General features: G+C 29.5%; 2 protein-coding genes across 2 annotated transcripts; one reads left to right on the forward strand and one right to left on the reverse strand.

Annotated features, from left to right (window-relative positions):
• The first annotated feature begins 324 nt into the window (after positions 1–324).
• Positions 325–3,438, forward strand: LOC113395757 (RAB6-interacting golgin). The gene is made up of 4 exons (XM_026633431.2): positions 325–544; positions 1,151–1,592; positions 2,271–2,411; positions 2,918–3,438. Exons 1-4 carry the CDS (start codon positions 475–477, stop codon positions 3,195–3,197), a joined length of 933 nt encoding a protein of 310 aa, XP_026489216.2. The 5' UTR covers positions 325–474; the 3' UTR covers positions 3,198–3,438.
• LOC113395759 (ciliary microtubule inner protein 2B-like) lies at positions 2,946–22,534 on the reverse strand. Its single transcript, XM_026633434.2, has 5 exons — positions 22,352–22,534; positions 7,304–7,405; positions 6,766–6,915; positions 5,866–6,062; positions 2,946–4,731 (listed from the first exon to the last, which is right to left on the reverse strand). The coding sequence occupies exons 1-5, from the start codon at positions 22,420–22,422 to the stop codon at positions 4,499–4,501; spliced, it is 753 nt and encodes a 250-aa protein (XP_026489219.1). The 5' UTR covers positions 22,423–22,534; the 3' UTR covers positions 2,946–4,498.
• Positions 22,535–22,793: the final 259 nt, after the last annotated feature.

Genomic DNA, 22,793 nt, shown 5'->3' on the forward strand with positions numbered 1-22,793 from the left:
TAGCAAGTTTGTCGTTGTTTTCCAGATAAAAAATCTAATAAATAAATAATCTAATTACATGCTGAAAACAACAGTAATTGTTAATATGCATTTTTATATATTTTTTTAACTTTTGTTATATAGCGTATGTTTTTGCGTTAATTTGTTTTATAAAATAGGTAAAACAATATCTACAACTAGAGTGTAAATTATGTGTTGAATTTATAACTTAAATAGTTTTATATTTGAGATAAACTTGTAATTTATTTCCTTTTATTTCAATTAATTTACCGGCGTTTTCAATTGTCATTGTCATTGTCAGTGTCAAAATTCGTTATATTTAATTATTTACAGTTTACACGTATTCAATTCAGTATTTATATATTTAGCTAAATGTATTTATCAGTTCATGCTTCGATTCAAAATCAAAAAAATAAAAAGTATTGAGTTCAGGAGAGTATGTTTAAGAAAAAATTGTGAAAAAAAAATTTCATCATGTCCTTTACTGGATTCAGTGAAGAAGATCTGAAGCGAATGAAGACGACGGAATCTAGTCCAAACAGCGGTAAATTTAATTCTCACATGAAAATAATAATGAATTTTCTCATGCTTTTACCGTAACTCTCATGTTATGTAAAAATGTTTTTGTTAATAAGTTAACTTTCAAAACTTATTGTTAATATTTTATAGCAGGTAAGAAATAACCGGTAAGTCAAGGTTAGCAAAAGATAGCTTTTTTATGTTGTGTTGCATTTTTATGCAAAAGAATTCAAGTTTATAAAAAAACGATGGAGGAAATGTATTTTCTTCATTGATGATTTTTATAAAGGGATAGGAACTATGCCTTCAAGTTAATTATGACATCAACTTTGTGTAAAAATAATAATGCGTGCAATTAGTCATTCTTTTAACCTATAATCACATTTAGATGATATAACAGCTATAGTAGATATAGCATGTAGGTTATATTTTATTAAAACAGGATGTAAATTTCTGATAGTTTGAAATGTTTTTGTTGTTTATAGATAATACCCATTTAAAATACCGAGTGTTTTGAGTGAATTTTATTTTAAAATGATTAATACTAACATTTCTATGTTCTTTTTTTTTTTAAATTGAAAGATTTATTAATAAGTTCTTTAAAAAAATATGTAATAAATTTTTTTTTAAGATTCACAAGCAAATTCTTCATATGTTCGGAAGATTGATAAAATTGGTCCAAAGTTGAAAAGATCGACACCACAATACAAATTGCCTATAGAAAAGCTAAGCTCCGATGCTATGGACACTGCATTTGATAAATGTAAGCTCAGCCTTAAAACACCAACTTCTACCAATGATATAGTTAATAATAATGAAGATGAAAATACCTCCATCAATCAAGATATCGAAGAAAATATCATAGATTACCATAAAGATGATGTATCAAATGTATCTAGTAGAAAAAGTAGCTCAAATGTTGCCCCCGATGTGGTAAGATGTGTTGATAATTATACAGAGGATGAACTCGCTACCCATAAGGTTAAGTTAGAAGAATTACAACTTCAGCAGAAGTTGATGGAAGAACAGAATAAGAAGAGGAAAGAGATGCTCGCTAAAGCTTTGGCCGATAGGTATTTATATATATTTAACAAATAATAATATTATATGTTGAATATTTTATATTTAATTGTTGCAGCTAAGATTTTGTTTTTAATTATTAACTTAAACTAATCAATTTGCTACATATAAAAATGTGTTTTTAATTTCTAATTAAATTTAATTCTTAAGCAATTAATATAAATGAATACACATTTTTATCATAATGGCAACTTAAAAAAACTTTTATAATATAAAAATTAGGATATATGTGTAATTAGTCTGTGATTTTGTTCTGTAGTACCTTACATTAATTGTGTAACATAACTGATTTAATTCCTTTACATAAACTTTGTAGTATTTTCTATGGTAGTAGTATCTTTAGACTTTATCACACCTAACTACTCAAGATTAAAACTTATCAATGATTTCAAATGAGAGTAAAATTGATAAAAGTACTTTTGAAGTATTTTTATCATTCTCATTTCAAAATATTCCATAATTTTATAGTGTTAGTTTTTTATAAAGATTTTAAATTTATGTTAATGTATAATAATGGTGAATAAATTTTATTATCTTATAACTAAACCAATATGGTAATTTCAACTTAATATACTTTGAGAAAAAGAAAGGAGATTTATTATCAAGTGAAAGTTATACTATGAATGGAAGGAATTTCCACTATTATATGTATATGTTTACGTAACTTTTAGGACCAAACAAACAGAGGAAGAGGTTGTGAAGTTGGAAAAAATAAAAAAAGAATTGCAAGTTTTGGACGGACAGTTCTCACAGGATGTTGCGGTTTTGAGAAAGAAAATAGATCAGGCATGCATCGGTTACTCGGATGCTGAGTAAGTATTTACAAACTAACATTTGATCATCAAAAGACATCTCTTATATAGTTCGACTTTTTCTGTTTTATGTGGAAACTCCTTTGTGACATTTTTGAAAGTGTGCACTACTGTAGTAGCTAGTTTATACAGCCACATACTCTGCAAGCCTGGGCTTAACACCAGGTTAGGCCAAGAAATTACCTGTTAAGAAATTCTTAGTAACAGCCCAAGGTGTGGAAGTTGACAGTTTTTACACTTTCATGCCTTGGAGAGCACGAGAAGGGCCTAAATTATTTCTAGTCATTTTATATTTGCCATCTTATTGGATTATGATACTGAAAGGTGCCCTTGTGAACAATAGCGTGTCGGGCTAACCCCCTTGAAAATGGTTGCCGTGGTCAAAAGTGGTCAGATGACTTTATCATAAAGATTTGATGTTATTCTGCATTAGTGTTGGTTTAAAAAAAAAAATAGCACAAATATCAGTTTTCATTTATTAATAAATTGTTTTTTTGGTTATATAGGAAGCATTATTTAAGAGTAGAAAAAGAATTCCTACAAGCTAAAATAAATTTACAAAAGGAGAAAGAGAAAAAAGAACTCCTCACAGAACATCTCTGTGCACTAATCACTCACAATGAAACGAGAAAGGCTCAGAAGTTGGAAACATTGATGCTTGAACTTGCCAGCGATAAAAACAATGCCATAAATAAAGTAGCAACACCAGTCTATGACACACCAGTGATTATAGATGGTGTAGATGAAAAATCAGGTAAAATTGTGGAAATTTTACCTAAAAGTTAAAATTTAAGATTTAAAGATATTTATTAAGTAGGTTTAACAACGAATAAACTAATTCCAAAAATGCAATGGTGCAATTTTAAAATATGTGCCTTATTATAAGTACCTTAAATCTTTTATTATATAATAATACTTAATTTTTGTATCGTCATGTTGAACATGATATGTTAGAAGACTAATTATTTTATTAAAATTAGATTTAAGTAAATTTATTAAATGATTTTCAAGTATAATTTGTGGAAATATAATTATTACATAAATGTATTATTAATATGTTGCAGCTCAATATTGAATACATTACATAGTAGATATATTCTCATTACAAATTGTACTAAATATAACAAAATCTACCGTAGAGCTTTAATACGAAACGAAATTTAATAGAAATACAATTTCAATTATTGTTGGTGTTTAAAGTAAAAACTATTTTGAATATTGTTTTTTTACAAGAAAAAATATGCTTGTTTATTAAAGTACAATTTGTAATGAAATTAAAAAAAAATAAACATTTATACTAATTAAAATAATTTTGTTATGACAATTATTGTAGGTGCTTTTAATTCATATATGGTTCACGAATTGTAATTGTTTATCGTAAGTCCTGTCCTGATGTCCTATTTTATATTCTCTATTTATGTAATCTTGTCCTAAATATAATAACTTTGAGTTACAGAATTTATTTTAATAGTAACATTTTCAATAAAACTATTTTTACTATGGCAATTTATTATTTCTACCGTTTATTTACATTTTTTTAAATCTTTCCTTAAATATAAAATAATATTTTTTTGTTTTCATTTATAAGTTCTATATTTACAATTTTTTTTAATTAAATCAAATAGTTAATCATAATAGATAAAGGCATTGACAAATTTGGAGTATTTATTATACTCTTTGAATGCTTTTTTTTATATATTTACTTTTTCTGTAAGTACAATTTAAGTGATAATATTTAAAATTGCATTACACGAAAGTGCACGTTGCTTTATATTTTACGTTGTCGCCTATTATCTCATGATAAACATGATTAGAAGAAACATCTAATGTTATTACGATTTGAATCAAAAGTTGCTTACAGCTATTTATTTTAAAACTGAAACTTCTTTATGAATATAAGGTTTTAATATAAATAAGTTGAAATTTAATTGACAGAATTCAGAGTACTGTGAACAGTTTTAAACTAAGGCGACATGCACGTTTTAGGGAGAAATCACAAAAAAATACTATCATTTCGAAAATACTGATTATTCCAATTAGAAGAATGTTCATCGATTCTTGGTGAAGAACATTCTTCTACCCGTATGTTATCCCCAATTACAATACGAATATTTCTTTTCCTTATCCTTTAGAATTGATTTAATGTTAGCATCTGCGTTTTGTAGTTCCTTCATCTTGTCTCTTTCCATCTGAATTAGTTCTAAGCCACGTTTCGCGGCGCAGTGGTATCGCTGGCTGAGTGAGGCTTCCGAGCCTTTTATACGCGGGATATGACCGGTGTAACCGGCTATTGGAGGGAATTCCGGTGATATTGTGTTCTCTGAAAATAATTTGATTAGAAAGTTATTATTTTCAATTTGTCCTTATTTTTTGTTTAATTCGTAATAATAAAATGAGTACGTCCTAATATTACTAAAGATTACATCGCTTAATATTTAATCGTAATAACTTAATTTTGAATTAAAGTTGGAGCCGAGATTAACCCATTAGAAAAGGTCGTCCTTAAATACCCCGATGGGTCGTCCGTTGCACCTCCCCCAACTCGCGTGGCTACCTTTCGTGTGATTAGACGCCATTGAATTATATCTTCTGAGGATAGAGTCAAATGTTTACGCAAATATTCCAGAAACTTTTGAGCACTTGCAAGGGTGTGTGAACATACGATCTCTGGATTAAGCTATGTACGCGTCGGCTATGGTGGCCACATACGCAAAATCATATTCAAACACTAATATATTCAATCAAATGAAGATTAAAAATATTTCTTTATTTTATATCAAGGTCACTATTTAGTATCGCACTACCACCTATATTGAGACTGTTTTTTTATGCATTATTATTTCTAAGCATAGTAAGCACTCTAGTTATTATAGAGCATGACCTGTTTTGACAATAATTTTTTTGTAATTAGCTTGTTTAAAATTATTTGTCAACAATTTTGGAACTATATGTGGCCAACGGAATATGCAGCAACTACGCCTTGAGTAACATAGCCATGCCTGTGCTGTTTCCTAAAAAACTCTACAAGGGGTAAGACTAGCAAGATCATATAGAACAAAGTCGGTTTATTTCGCTCAAAAAGATCATGCACTCATGACTGGATTTAGGGGAGGGAAAACGGGGCAACTGCCTTGGGAGCTCCACAGAAGTTCCACACAAGATTCCGATAAGTTAACAATTTTAATGTAGCATATGTTTAGTTATCTAGATATAGTGAAATTATAATAATATTATTAGCTAATGTTTTAAAATTTACTGATAAAAATAAAATGAAAATGTTCAAATTAATTTGTACAATAATAATGATTTGTGGTCTCCAAACCTTTAAACGCGCTAACATAACATGAATCGTTACGATGTTTCCAAGTAATAAGGAGGTCTTTAAATAATTTAGTCATATTGCAAGTGGTGGAGCGATACTAAATAATTAACGCATTATAAATAATTACCTTACCTTTGTATTTATTGATTTCTATGAATCTATTAAGATCGCGTCGAATTTCGTCTCTCGAATGCACGGTTTCCATTTTCGGTGCGCTTCTCGATCGAATGTAACTCCGGTTCAAGTCGGCTTTACGTCGCAAGTTTCGTTGGTTTGCGGAGAAATCTGCCATGCAGTCGTCTGCCGCTCGACCGTAAGATTTTCCATACCTGACGGGTATATATTTGTTTTAAATAGAAAAATATACCTATATATACTTTTTTCTGGCTTAGTATATATTTTACTTGGGGTCGGCGCAGAAAAAAAAAACGAAGTGAACATATGAAGTTAAAATAAATGTTTTCAAGAAGGCGGTAAGTTAATTGAACTAACGCTTCCGTCAAATTAACAAAACACGAAGACCATAAAAGATACATTAAAAATTTAGAATTATTGTCATACTAAACCATAACGCAATTTCGTTACAAAATGAAGAATTAATGCTAGTAAGTACAATAAATACGTATTTTTATATTAGCTATTGCAGGTAGTTAATTTATTTCTCTACCTAATACTTACAGAGAGCTGTATAATTTTATAATGATCATAAGTGCTTCATTTGCTGCAATTTTGATAACAAAATATGTAAGCTATATTAATTTCCTTACAAGTTTGAAGTACCTACAGGTTCAATTTTAGTATGGCTGGTATGAATAAGAATTTTTAATATTATTTCTTAGGAATTTACCAACATGAATTCCACTATTTGTTTGGAACGAAGTCAAAAAAGTATTTTCGGTATTTGTATCGATAAAATGTTATTTTGGTAATGATTCGAAGCTAAAATATTATCAGAGAATTTTATCAACATTTTTCATAATCTCATAAGTTATGAGTCAAGTGAATACAAGCAATCATTGTAAGATTATTTACGTGAAATTCATTCCTGGTACATATCCAGTGTAGCCGGTCATGTAGGCAGGCTGCTTATGCCTGCCGTTGTAGGGGTCTCGTGTTGGCGTGTCTCGTCGTGGCATGTTGTCTAGCTCGTAGTTGTCACCGGGGCGGTATTTCAGCGGTTTACTGGCACGAATATAATTATTTATCACGGTACGATTTATACACAAATAATATGGAACATACAATATTGATAACATTAATAAAATTGTTATTTTTTATCGCAAATATTTTTGACATGATAATAGCTGCATTTTCGATTGCATAGAGAAACCGTTAAGGTCAATCTACAGGTCTTTCGTAGCACTTTTTTCGTAGATCATAATTATTAGTATGATTATATATTATGTACCGTTCAGTTTTAAAAAATATTTTAGAATTATATTATTTGTTACTTATATAAAATTAATCTGATAATTATTAGACTACGAATGAATTTACAAAATAATATTAATAATATTATATATAGGCTAATTCTATGTCTACCTCATCGTTTAATAATCTCAATACTTACTTAAATAATCCCTTAGACCGTATTTCCTTCAGAATTTGTCGCGTGTTGTCGCCGTAGCACTTTCCGTAGCGAAACTTCAGTAGAGGGCAATGACCCGTGTATCTGTAATCAAAGCACGCTTAGTAAATTCTTTTTTTCAAGGATATAGAATTATTGTTTATTATCTATGTGTGTCTGCAAAAGAAACTTAGCTTGATTTATTTTAATGCCATATTTGTGTACAACTAAAATTTGAAAGTTTTTAATAAATAGTGTCATATGTAGAAAGTTTATTTTTTATTTCATAGCAAATTAATTATAATATTTATATAAATATCAGTTATCATCAAAACATTTTATATATGATAAAGAGTTTTCAGACTTAAAATATGTTTGTAATTTAAAGCTGTTATAAGATATCGAATTTACGTCGAGTTAAAATACATTCCCTAGCAAAGTTATCGATAAAACCATCAACCCAGAAAATATCACTCAAGTTCCCAATTTCAAATATAACGACATAAATCGAATTTCAAAAATGGATGTGGCATTAACATTCGATTTCGGAATTCATGTATCTAATAAAAAAAATGTCTGGAATATTTAAAAAAAAATGTAAATAACTCTATTTTTTTTTCAATATATACTTCATGTAAGTATAAAAAAGGGCGCATGACGTTTTTTATTTACGGAAAAAAACAAACAAAAATTTTTACACAATTTTATTGCATTATATAATATAATATAATCATTTTACATTTATCACAAATTAAACTGACGGAAATAACAATGAATTTTTTTTATATATATATATATATATATACGGTAAATCGAAAGCCGCTGTGGCCGATACAGGGAGCCATTCTACTAATTCATAATGGAATCGATACGTTTCCGATTCTATTCCTTACAAACTTGTACATCAACTGATACGTAACTGGGGACAAATTCTACTAATTTATAACGATTACAATACGTTCCAGATTCAATTTCGAAACCACCCCGATCTTTGTGTTAGTAGAATAGGAAAACGGCTTAAAAGTATTACGTTAATACTATTACGTTTCGATTCGATTGCAATAAAGTGACAATTTGTTAGTAGAATCGCCCTCTAGATGAGTAAGATTATTATTACAGTATAACTAAGGGCAGTCTTCATACGCAAAGCAGTAACCCGATTGTAAATGTAGTACGAATGGGAAATCGCAGTCGCAGCGAGACCAGTCGCAAATAATGCCCATAGACAATGCAACTGGTTCTTCGCAAGTCCGCTGTGATGGCGTCGGTCGACATTCACTGTTTAACCTGTGCATATGTTCTGGGCATTTGTCAACACCTGGAAGGAATAATTAACTTTTTTTTCAATTGGTTTGGTTCAAGATCGTTGATAAATTCATCTCGTGAGTCATTTACACGAGTAAAGCTGAACATCCGATATGAATATACTTATTACGGAAATTCTATAGATATTTTTGAATCTAAATGTGCAAAAGCTCTTTTTGGAACCATTTAATTAAATGATATAAAAAATTGTATAAGAAAAAAAAGAAATATTTAAATATAAATAAGTACATACTTACATGTGTGATTGTACATTAAACATCCCAGATGTCCAAGCTTAGCGTAATATAAAGCATTTATTAATTTTAGTAGGAAAAATAATACTAAAACTGACTGCATCGTGTATATATGCGGCGTGTAGTGCATTAAATCCTTCTATACAATGAACATTTTACTACCATTCAAACGTTTACAGCATTGAAAATAAACAGGAAAAAACGTTCATATTTATCAATAACGTTTGTACCATCTTGAGAGGGCCCCGAAGAACCAACAATTTCTTTCACACGTTACAGCTCTCGTTGACTGCTATGTATATTTTCGAAAGTGATATATTTGTAAGAAATACTAATATATTTATAAAAAAGGCTATAAAATATCCATAAGATTGTACAACCAATCAGATTCTTACTAATATACGATAATTACCGCACCGTTCATTTGAAACTATGCTTAAGGCCTGGCCATAAGCAAATTATTTGTACATGATAGTAAATATCTACCAAAAGGGCCCCAAATTCATGGGTGCCCAAGGGCCCCTGCATAGCTTGAGACTGCTCTGTATGTGTGGGTCAAATATACAATGATTTACGCATCACTATAGTCTATTCCAATAGAAGAAGTAATAAATATATTTTGTAATACAATACTATCCCATTTAACTATTTATATTAACTTTAATTTTACATCCAAAGTTCCGATAACAACTTCATCGCCGTTCAAAACGCCATTTTTTGATAATCCATAATAAAAATCATAGACTATTTAAGCTCTCGACCATGACACCGTGTCAATTCAATGTAAATTTTTTTTTATTTGGCTTTTGTCCTCTTGTTGGATTAGACTGTAGGCAATCGTACATTTTATTATAAAAATGTTTAACATTTATTTAGCAATTAATTTGAAAAGGGCACCGACGTTGTCTGTGAGGATTAAATAAAAAATAGAGACACCGTAGAGACACCGCCGGACCGTAAGTTTTAGGGGGCCCTGGGTTAGTGTTACCTAAGATATATCTGAACGTAGACTTGAATTAAATTATTTTATGGGTTTGATTAAATTCAAGACTCGCAGGGCTACAAACCATACGATCTGTTTAATTTAATAAAGTTATGGATTCATTCGCCTTATCGTCTATTTTTGACTTTGACTTGACTTAGCTGGGGCCCCCTTGAATCCACGGGACCCTGGGTTGAAGCCCAAAAAGTCATATGGTAGATCCGGCCCTGACGTTGAGTGCTGATATGGGCTAGGAGTATATCAAATCACAAAAAGTAGTAATAAAAATATTTATTCATAAATCATCTTTAAATTGTATTCGTATTTATTATATTTGACAGTACGCCAGAGGTCTATGAGTAGATTCTATGCTGGAGGTCTCTGTCATAATAATTACGTATATATAGTGGAATAAACTAAATTGTGATAATAATACAGTTTCAGAAATTGTCTTGCAATTTGTATGGCTCGCAATGGACAAAATCTGAACACAAGTTCCAAGCTCTTTTCTTTAGCGTTAAACAACAAATAACACACTTAAAACAAATGTTTCCCCTTTTAATATGAAGAGTTTAGAGCTCATGACTCTGCTCTATTTCAAGATATAGACTAGAGTTTCTTCCGACGTAGGCAACATTTAAAGTTTTCCTTTACCGAATATGAGATGCTATGATAAACGAATTCAATACAAAAATAATTCTTCTGTGTTTCTTAAATTTCATGATTATAGGTAAAGGTAAGGTAAGGTAAGGTTTTAGAAACTTTAAAATTAATTTGTTTTTAGTAAGGATTTAATCACAGATATTTAATTCATTGTTAAAAAATCATAATAGCTAAAAATGCAATTTTTGTGTAAAAATATCTTTCTTCTTTTAATGTTTAGTTATTTAATCTTGTAATTAAATGAATAAGTAATCTTAGTAAATGTTTCTTCTTACTGGGAGACTGCTATAATAAATACAACTTTTTAATTTTTTTATTTCATCATGATCAAAATTTCCAATTTTAAATTTTATAATATACAAATAATAAATATTAAATGCTCTGTGAAAAAAGTTTTATAAGATAATTTTTAAACATTCGGTATGCAAAATATCGAATACTCAAAAGTAAGACTATACTAAATTAGTTCAGTCAATTCATCTTCCTTTATTTTTATTCTCTTTGACAAATGATACTTTGGTCTCCCACTCTTTCTCCGCTCAGTCGCAGATTTAAGTTTAGGTCCTTTACTCGGGTACATTTGGCAGTCTTTGTCTTCCACGCAGAAACCTGTTTCCTCATCTAGCAGTAAATCGCCAATACAATCGCATCTAGACCAGCCACAAGTGTATCCTATATGGAGAAAAAGTTAATTCTGCATAATATAATTGCAATGTTATCTATTAATATTGTCAATTGCTTAACAGAAGTCTAAATGATTCGTTTTAAGTAAATTTAATTTTGTTCTTCGTATTTTAAGTATTTGATAGGTCCTATACCTATTTAAGTTAATAATTTTATGTCTATTATTTTTTTTAACGCATTACCTGTTGGGATGTATATATAATATCTTTGTCTGTATTCTGTATATATTCTGTTAAAAATTAACATTTTTTTTTTATTAATATTACATAATTATAGTAGCTCAATTATTTATTTGTAATACATATTAAATATGACGGACTTTTTTGGAACCAATTGATATTTTCATAAATATTATGTGACTGCGTTTGTGATTATTTTTGTATCGTTATTCCAATAAATTATTACGTTTGGCAGTTACAGAAATAACATAATATGTCACACGTTTACATTTTACTTTAAAAAAAAATTAATAATATTACAGATTGGAAATAATTACTATGCTAATTATACTTTTTTAATTTTTCCGTTACTAATCATACGTGTACCTTATAAACTTAATATTATGTTTTATCATACCTATGACATAAACCACTGGGGTTTCGCAAGTTCGTTGGGACAAAGTCTGTCCATCGCATCTTGTGTGGTAAGGGTACATATTACGTGGGCAATGGGATACGCCTGGAATTGATCATAGTAGAATATATATACATTTATACTAAATAACACTACAATATTGTTTTCTCACACTAAAGTATTAAGTAGAAATAGTTGTAAATACTAAAGAAAGAGCGAAACGAATTGTAGATTAGTTATGATTGTAATTTAAAACGTATTATTTCTTTTTCTATTTTTTTAAATGATATTGCAGATTATTTATAATGCATTAAGACTTATTCCCTTGTGATATACAAATGTATTTGTAGATTATTTTTCATGCATGTGGAAGTAATTTATAATTCTATGTCTATATATAGTAATATTATAAAGAGGTAAAATTTGTTTGTTTGTATGTATGGAGTAATCTCCGAAACTGTAAAACCAATTCAGTCCAATTGTAAAACAATCTATCACTGGTAACTTTCACAAGCTACATTGTTCCTGAGTTCTATAATAAATATATTATTAATAAATTGCACCGAGACGAAGCCGGGCGGGTCGCTCGTGTTTATATATCAAAGAGATTACTTGGGCCTTATAAGTCAGTTCTTATCAAAGTCAAGGAAAACAGAGTTATTTTCTCATTTACTCACATTAGTCTGGTAAATAGATATACTTACATTTACCACCAAACAGTAGACATCGTCGACTATAATCGAAGGCATGAAGAACAGAAACTAATGAAAGTATTATTGCGAAACGAACCATTGTTCTTTTATTCACGAATAAGAAATGCGGAAATCGTACCGCTCACACGATACAAAATGACTGCCATTATGTTTGTTTATCTAACGTTTACTGTGGAATAACAGCCGGTCTAAACTATACTCAGAACATACACCAAATTAACCAGACAGACAATATGAATAACATAAGTTTTGTTTTTAAAACTTGAACGTTAATTTTTAAAGAATTTAGTGCTCATGTTATTTACACAAACTTTAGTTTTTTCTCCTTTGCTCATTTTTCGTTTTTGTTTTTTTTTTCTTTTTTTTTCACTTTAGTTGCTGTAGCAAGCAATAGTAATTAATAGTTTAATTAGCATGAAGTGTTTGCTTTAAAATAATTTTACATAACGTATGGATGATATAATTGTAGGTATATTTATGTATGAATGACAATGGTAAAAATCGTTAGCAAACCTAAAAATAAAAAAAATATTTAACGATAGACAACATGCTGCGTTTCTTTAATATGGTAGGCAGACGAGCGTATGATTTATTTTTAGTTATTTAGTCTAGACTTATAAACACTGCAATAATTTTGAACCAATCCTTACATAATGTTCTAACAATCATAGGGTTATATATGAAGTATTAACGTTTAGAAGAACTGATAAGTGATAAATGATGAGGTCATTGTAATCCCAAACGGGTCTATAAAAATCCATTCAAGGGTTTCACGAAAATCATAATATAGCTACGTTCGGAATGTAGACAACTTAGATAAGATAAGAACTGGCAAGAATCTCAGTAGCTTTTTTTAACAATCACATAAGTACATATAATGAATATTATTATTAAAATTAAAATCATTATATTCTTTATTTCAGTAGATTCAAAGAAGCGCTTTTAAAACGTCATGTGCCAACAATGTTGCAATTAAATTAATTAATTTATTAGTAAATATGAATACTTTTATATCTACTCTACATAATATGTATTTTGTTAATAAAACGTTGGGATCCGTTTAGGCAAAACCTGCAATTGAATTTTCGTATACATATGGTCTAAATACCCTCATATTTAATTTTCAATCCAAGATATAAGATACCACATAAATATTATAAAATAATACATGGCCATCATTTCTAAAATAGCTGACACGGTATCTTACGTCAAGCGAAATTCAATCCTTCTTGTTATAACCGCAGTTTATAACTGGCTGTAACTTCTTATATCTTCGTGTATCGTGAGACAATTTTCTCACTAATTTTATTAGTCAATTTAGCTTAGCCTTAACAGTCTAAAAACTGTTAAGGCTAAGCTTACTTTGAGGTGACACTGTCTGAACAAAGTGCACTACTAATTTAAAAGACAAGAAATATACCCTTATAGAATTTTACTATTAATCTTGCTATTTAATGTTATATGTTTGAACGTTTTCACCTATTTATCCAAAATCGAAGCTATTTCAAAATGTTCACACCTAAACCTAGATTAATTTTTCCGTTCAATACCAATTGAAATCGTTGAATCTAAAACAGAGCCAAATATAAATTCAGCAGCGACTAACCATAGATTATAATCTGTAGCGGACATCAAGGCTCTGTAAATACCGTTTTCACGGTGGTGGATAAAAGATCTTTTTAAATTTAATGGGAGTTGCTTCTATTGTATGTTGTTTAGTTCAATGTCAGATCTGTGTACAGTTGTACATGTTAAGGGCGAAAGGCACGCGAGCTTTTGTCAAGGTCCCACGGAATTGATTGACGGAACCGAAATAATTAATGTAGACACCGCTTGCTGTTATATCACAATTTATGTATTAAATGACTTTGTTAGATTTTTTCTTTATAATAAAATTATGTGGAGCCTCTTAATGTTGCTCTTAATGCCTCTTAATTCAGTTGTGTTTGAAACTGCAATCTTTGGTTGAGATTCACGAGTCCTAGCCTCTCATTATTATCTTTCGTCATATTATATCAATCTTATGAAAACTATATCTATAAATAAGTACTATATAAATATTGATTAAACATTAAGGACGAATTAATATTAGAAAATACCACGTGTAGAAGTAACCGAATTATCACACGCGCCAGCTAGCGCGATTACGATAATTCTCCATAGAGTATCACTATTAATAAGTTTTACTTATTTTGATTTCTCAAGCGTTGCGTGTTCCCTGTAGTATAAAGTAGCACCGCCATTTTGAAAATTATTAATCATAAAGCTATTCAAAGTTACAAACTTAGATAAACATTTATCATTCGATAACAACAAGTTTTAGGTAACTTATAAATTAGTGTAAAACACGAAAGATCGTCTTTTACCTGAAAAATGTAGGTGAAGTTGTAATCAACTACTAGCAAGTTTGAAAGCTAAAAATGTTCACAAGAAGCGTTTTTCTGTTTTAAGTGATGAATATAAATGTAGGTAAATGGTTATATTTAGTTTTTAGGGATGTTTCAGGTAATATAAAAATGTCGAATTTATTTAATAAGTAGCTTATAGCTATTTAAAATAATATATATTTTTTTATAATTTATTAATTCCCATGTTTTGTAAATTGATTAACGTTATTTTTGAATATAATCATTTTTAAAGCACTAAATTAAAACCGAATGTACCAGGAACGAAGAGGACATCTATATACCTAACTGTTGAATTATTATGTTGAGTTATATGTTTATTCATTTAATTACTTACTGAGTTGAAATTTATTTATTTATTATAAAGATTGACCTTTATAAAAAAAACAAAAAATCTACTTTCTATAAAGTTTAGTAAGATAATCTATTAACTTTTTTCTTACTGCCAATTATCTTAACATAGGTGGCAACATATAAAAGTCGTCAAAATTTTAACGGCGACTATAATTAAAAATCGATGGCTTTCTCCGAAATTTGCCAGAGTACATACATTTTTAATGTTTTGTTAAAATATTTCAGGTATTTATATTTAAATTTTATCAAAAATGGATTTTAATCAAAGAATTAATGTAGGATTCAGTCAAAATAAATTAAAGGATAAAGATTAGATAAAATAAAAATATCGGAAAGCGTTCAGGGTGCGAGCTATCTACGTGTAACTTTGCAAATTAATTTGCAACTCTGGGCCGAGTTTGGCCCAGCAAATTCAGCGACTAAAAAACAAAAATTACAAAAACTTTTTTTTATATGATATTGTAAATGAAAATGCCGTCCACTAATTTCAAGTGACCTTGGTAGTCGCTTAAATGGATTGGCCAACCAAACATTGCTATCATCGATACAAAATGGCATTCTCAAGATTGTATAATATAATAAATAACGGAGGTTGACAATAAATCCATCAAGTTTAGATTATTTTTATATATAACAAAAAAAGCGATTTTAATCTCTCAAAAATAGTTTAAAAAACACATTTTTAATCATGTTAATTCTTCAGCTTTGCGAATCATTTACTTATATAGCCCTTATTAATAGAGCCGGCCGTGTATAGGATAGCGCGGTACCAGGAACGAGAACACGGTGCGGCCTTGCTACGTCGAATGCGTGATAATAATAATAGGCCAGATTCTACAGATTACCTGTTGGTAATGTAATGTCTAACATACATTATATCTACTGAGAAAATAATATATTAAAAATATTAAAGACGTATTATATAGTTTTGCTGTAGTGATATTTAATTATTTAACAATGAGTCAAAAAAAACAGTAGGCACGAAGAGTTTTTTTAATGATAATTGGCAAATGGGTTCCTTGATGGGAAGTGGTCACCACCGCCCATAGATATTGTCGCTGTAAGAAATATTAACCATCCTTTACATCGCCAATGCGCCATCAACCTTGGGATTTAAGATGTGCCCAATGTTTCCCTTCTGCCTGTACTTACACTGGCTCAATCACCCTTCCGACCGGAATACAACAATACTAATTATTATTACTGCTTGGTAGAAGAATATCTGGTCAGTGGTACCTACATAGACGGGCTTGTACAAAGCCCTAACACCAAGTTTACTTTTATTTATTTATTATAATACTATATCGTTTAGAAATAAGAAAATATATAAATTAGTTTTAACGTTAGTTTGTAAAATATTTTAAATTCATATTTAAATTACGGAACGCTTAATTTATGAGCAATTGCCCACGGATTTGCGTGTAGCAAGGAACTGACGTAAGTTTGCGTACGTACTTTGGAAAGAAATGTGATCGGCTTAATCGATTTGTACAAATTTATTTTCAAGGTAGCCGTTAAAATATTTCGTGGTTTTTATTCAAGGCTATTTCGGAGGAAATATTTATTATTTTATTGCTGTTTCACTATATTATCTAATAAAAGATAGTTAAATTAAGAAATAAACAATTTTCTTACTTTTTATTGATTTGACATATTCCTAATATTTATGTGCTTTATATATATTTATGTCATTTATATAAATTGTATTTTGATAAAAAAATAATATTTACTATAGACAATAAAAGAAAATAGTAATTGCATTGAAGTTACATCCTAAGTTGAGTCATGAGGTCTATATTTATCAATTGTCTATTGTTATATCACGTAAATTACTAGTTAATTGGTGTGTTTATATAACAACACTACATTATAAAATGTATTTCTCAAGTTATTGTTTGTTTCGATTCATATGAAGATCACATTTTATTGTGTATTCTGTCCTAATTAGAGGATGAGAGATTATTGATGATATTAATGAACTAACTAATATGTCAACAATTAATTATTTATAGATAATATTTAATATCATCAATACAAATGTTTTTATAGCATTGACTGCCATGTTAGATTGCACTAAAATATATTTAAATTTTTCAGTTTAAGTACATATTTATCTAAAACAGAAAGTTCAGATTTTCTGTAGAGATTTTGGACTTATCGTATGAAACTGAAGGAATAGAGAGTGGATCGTCTCAGTGGTGACTTTCGATTGCTTTATGAACGTCGTCTATGATGATAATGAAACCAAATTGGTCTGTTGTTTCTCAAAGTCTTTGTTTATTATTAAACGTATTAAAGATACTGAGATGAAATTTTAAGAAATTATTATAAACATATCTCGAAATAAAATTAAAAATGACAAATTACTTCTTGCGACATTTGTATTTTTCATCATTTTCCAAATTGAACTTAGAAGTTAGAGTCGCTTGTCCTGTCGTCGTAGGGTTGGTTCCACAGAAGGATGTTTGGATTGTCCATTTAAGGGTTGGTGTTTTCCGGTTTTGTAATACATGTCAAGGTCGTCTCCACGCTGGCACGCGCTGGTACGCGACAAACGTTACTAGCATCGTGGAATCGTCGTTTAAACATCATAACCGCGACTCGTGGTGCATTTGTTACTATATAAAAACGTCCTTGTAATTACATTAGTTTATTTACTATATTTATTGCACATACGTTTTAACTGTTTAACGTAATTAACATCAGATTATACTAAAAACATCACGTACTTGTAAATATTTATAAAAATGATTGTCAGGCAGGATATATAAATTTTATTGTATTTTAAATGTTGGCAAAGAGTAACTACTGAGTTTCTTGATGGTTCTTCATGGTAAAATCTACATTCCGAACCGGCCTTACGTTTAATCCAGTTCAGTAAAATGACGATTTACGAGAGAGTATTTGTAAAAGCCTACTTGAGTAAAGTAGGCTTTTACAAATTTTGATTGATTCATTAATTGAATGCTGGTTAAAACCAGTCCAAAAAATATCAATATTATCGTAACTACATTAAAATGTAGTTACGATAATATTGAAATAAAATAAAATTTATCAGTCATCGTAAATCAAACCTTTGGTTAGGTGTCATCTGAATCTCGTTATAGTGATCGGTATTTAATCGGAAACAAAACAAAAGACTGTATATAGGTATCTTATAACTTATTAGTAATTAGAAAAAAATAAATCTGACAATATTTATATATTTATTATTATCTGACAAACGGCTCACAAAAATAAACGGTTTTATGTATCTCTTGTTGTCCTCTCGATCTTAAAGTTGAACAGGAAAGAAATCAATTTTTCTTTTTTAATTTTGACTTTTATTTGTGCCTAGAGGGCACAGATTATTTCGCCAATGTCACGTGCGATCGAGATTACAGGCTTAATTTAATCTTGAAGGAAATTTAATTTTAATATTAGTACATTCTTTGAAGACATGCTTTAATAATCCTTTAAAAGTGAATTGTGAAGTGTCAATTGGTCATATTTAAATAACCTGTAATCGAGACATGTATTTCTACACCTGGAAAATAATTGAAGCGAATCGAGATCGTGGGAACAATGCGCGATTTAGTTTCACTATCTATAAGAATTGTTATAGAATAGTCTTTGTTTGTTGTCTTTGTGCCACCAGAGCTTTCCCCTTTCGAATTTAATTTTGATCAGTTTCGTAATACCAGATGTATTAAATTTCTAGCTATTTCGTGGGGCTTCGTTCGTGCTGATATCTCTACCTTTTTGTTATAACTTGAAGGAATATCAAGCTATAGAACCACCGTTTAATAGAACATTGGAAAAATTTCAAACATCTCATCTTATATAGAGTTTTTTTTTAATATTTAATTTGAAAGTAGATGAGCAAATGACCAACGTCATGAGCCAACGTCCAAAATGCACATAAATGATTAGTGTAAAAAAATATTAATAAGTATTTGTTATATTTATATTTCAAACACTACCAACTTGTGGAACTACTATATTATGTACAAGCTCTGTAATTACACTAACTCTCTCTTCAAACACAGGACAGCATTGTTTAAGACCGACCTCCAAGAAATATATCCTATACTCTATTCTAACCATAAGAGGAGAAACGACAAACAAACAATATTTGACAGCAAATTGACGCGAAATCATTGCAAAGCAAAGCTCTCCATCCATGGTCCATAATGAATCGCTTAGCTAATCGCTTGATTAATCTATGATATTCATTATTGATTTGGGAAAAATGGCGTTTTGAACATCGACGAAACCGTTATCGGAATTTCGGAAGCAAAATAAAAGTGGATATAAGTATTTAAATGTAATAGTTTTGAATTATAAATAAAGAAATATTAATCATAATCTCTTAGTAGTGCACAATATAGCTGAGCTATTAGCAAATCGTACGAAATATGTAAATCTAAGGTTTTTTATCTTTATTCCTACTTCGATTGGAATAGGCTATAATTATATTATAGTTGAATCGTCTAAGAGTACCTATGTTTAAAATTATAATTATAAATAACTAAAAGATCTTGACCATTTAATGCTTATGTAGTTTTTATACTTACACTATTTTTAAATGTCGGTGACGCAGGCTTGGTAATAGTGTCATTAGTCATGGACATTCTTTTATATACAACCCTGAGATATGACATTTGCGGGTAGATAGGAGATAGGTCCGTGATGTCAAGGACAAATGCCAAACCTTTAACTATGTGGGATATAAGTTGTTAATGTTAAATTAATGTCATGTTGTAATTAATGTCGTAGAATTTAATCTTACCATTTGACAGGACTTGGTTTAAAGGGACATAAAATATTGTTCCCAAGGTTGGTGGACGACGTGAGCGGTAGTTAATATGTCTTACAGTGCCAATGTATAAAACCAGTGAAGTCCACTTATCATTAGATGGTTCATACGGAGCTTCGTAAAAGGTAACAGTTGTTATTAACATAGTATTAATCCTCGTTTAAACAATAATCGAGTTACTTTAAGGATTTTCACCAAAACAAAATTGCTTACGAATACAAATATCCTCAGTATTTTTTTAAGTGGTCCAAATTAAAAGTGATATCTTTTTTTAGGCATCTTGTGTTTGTTTTGGAAAAATTTAAAGATGGTTCAAATAACGCAGAAGAAATCAAGTCAGGGTGTTCTGTGTCCGATTTAAGCACTAAATAAGCTAGACCGAGAAGGCTATCATATGTGTATTTATTATTAAAATAATTACAAAATATATCGAGGATACGCATAGGTATCTTGTTGAAATGTAGGTAGATAGCAAGTTGTTGCTAGCAAGCTATAGAACAAGTTCTGTTATATGAATATCGACGAAAACGCTTTCAGAGAATACGTCTATTTTCAAGTTAGTAAACTGACTAAGCAATTTTTGTTAAACGACGGTAAAGATTATATATTTCTTCAACCTTATATCCGCTATCTAATGTCATGGATAGGTCACGACTAATCTTTTTACTATGTCAAATAGATGGACTGTAATGTAGCGGAAATGGAATTTGAAAGTTATTGAGCCGTGGGATTGGCAAATGTATTTTAATTTAAGCTCCGGACTATTTATTTTATTAGATATTTATATTATTATATTACCAACACTGCTCTTATTGAGCCCCGTGCAATTAGTCGTGACGATGGCAAGAGACCCGATGGACTTACACTGGAACCCAGGAAATGAGAACGGGTAATATCGTGAGACACTACACGCGTCGACACACAGGGAAACAGTTTTAAGATCCAGAGCCGCGGTGGAAAATGCTGAAGCGAAAAAACGATACAAACATTCGTCTCTTATTCTAAATTATGTCTATATTACATTGCATTTGAAACTTGGACTTAGGAGTAATAGTGCAATACCTTTTAATCAAAAAATAATACGTTATTGACTCCGCTTATGCCGCTGTTTTTTTTTAATCTTTAAAAAGGCTTAAGTTGAATTAAATATGAAATTAAAAACTATATAAAAAGCTTACTCTTATCGAATAATCATAATTATTATATCAGTTGGTCTTGGGTTTGGATGAGTATTTTAAGTGTAAGTAGTCGATTAGAATCAGAACTCACTCGAAACCTTGAACGTAAATAACATTTAACAGGGGATTTAAATTATCTCTGAAGCCACTAATGTTCCTAATCTATGAATACCGAATTCGTGTATTATTTAACATTTACGTTGTCACATTGTTTAGTCACTACATTAATTCATTTTATTTTATTTGAATTTTTTATCAATCTATCCAGTATTCATAAAACATTAAATTTAAGGGTTCTTTACTATAACGAGAAAATAGTTGGAATCATAAACAGATGGTAATAATACAACAATCATAAGTTAACGTAGTAGTTACGTTATAAACTTACAAACACTCTCACACCACATATGATAGATATTCAATCATGGTTTTTAATAAATGAAAAAAAAAAAAACTTAGTAACACAATAGTTTATGTTATGTAAAACGTAGATCAAAAATGTTTAACAACCCTGATAGATGCAGTTTTGTTTCTATAGTAGCACACTATATAAATTTAAAATTAATATTTTCATAATTGATAGTATGATAAAATAGACCATGGCACACGAGCGGATAGGCAAACTGACACGCGCTAAGGTCAGCCAATAATGTTTTCTTTTTGAAATGAATATTACTTCACTTTTTAGTATGTTATCTTGTACCTGAATTAAAACCAGTGCCAACCACCCGATTGAGCTAAATTCAATACACTATTTTGATGATACTGATAATACAATTTCGTATATTTCATTTAATTTAAGTTTTCGTACAGGGATAGCTAATTTAAAAATAATAAAGCCTATTTATTGAAATCGGAAAATGTATATGTCTTTATCACGTTTTTTTAAACGGACCTGTGTCGTATATCAATAATATCATAATTAAGAAAGATAAAGTATCTTAACAATTTAATTCAACAATATATTTTTTTTCTTTAAATATATTATTATTAAGATTTTCTAATTTACAATAAAACAAAACTTAAGGGTCATTCATTATTCAAAAGCATAATTGAATTCATATTTTGGTAATATATATTTATCTATATTTTGAAAAAATATTTTTTATTGTTAATTGTTTGGGCTTTCTTTAACAACTTACCCAGGAATAAAAGAACCATTCGATTGGGACATATAACTCTGTCTTTCTCGTCCATTAACGTCCACCCACATTTTTTAAAACTTTGTATATAAGTACTTTATTTCCGTAAACAATTCATAGCGGAGTTCGCGGCGTTTACCCGCTGAGAGATGTTTGTCGTGACTAGAATGTTAAAAAATAAAAGCGCTTATAGGCTAAGCTAAGGGCATGCGTTAAAAGTTTGCGCACGCATGAGAAGCTTTAAAAGTTCTTAATTCACAGAAAGAAAATTACTTATTATGGTACACTTTTAAGATTGCATAAATTTTCCTAATAGTAAAGTGTAATCTTACATAATTAAAGGTATTCTGATTAACAAATGAAAGAGTAAAAGCAAATACTGACCTACAATATAATACGGTAAATATATTTACAGGCGCACATTAATCAAAAGATAATTCAC

Source organism: Vanessa tameamea, chromosome 16, assembly GCF_037043105.1.
Source record: "Vanessa tameamea isolate UH-Manoa-2023 chromosome 16, ilVanTame1 primary haplotype, whole genome shotgun sequence".
In the NCBI taxonomy this organism is placed as follows: domain Eukaryota; kingdom Metazoa; phylum Arthropoda; class Insecta; order Lepidoptera; family Nymphalidae; genus Vanessa; species Vanessa tameamea.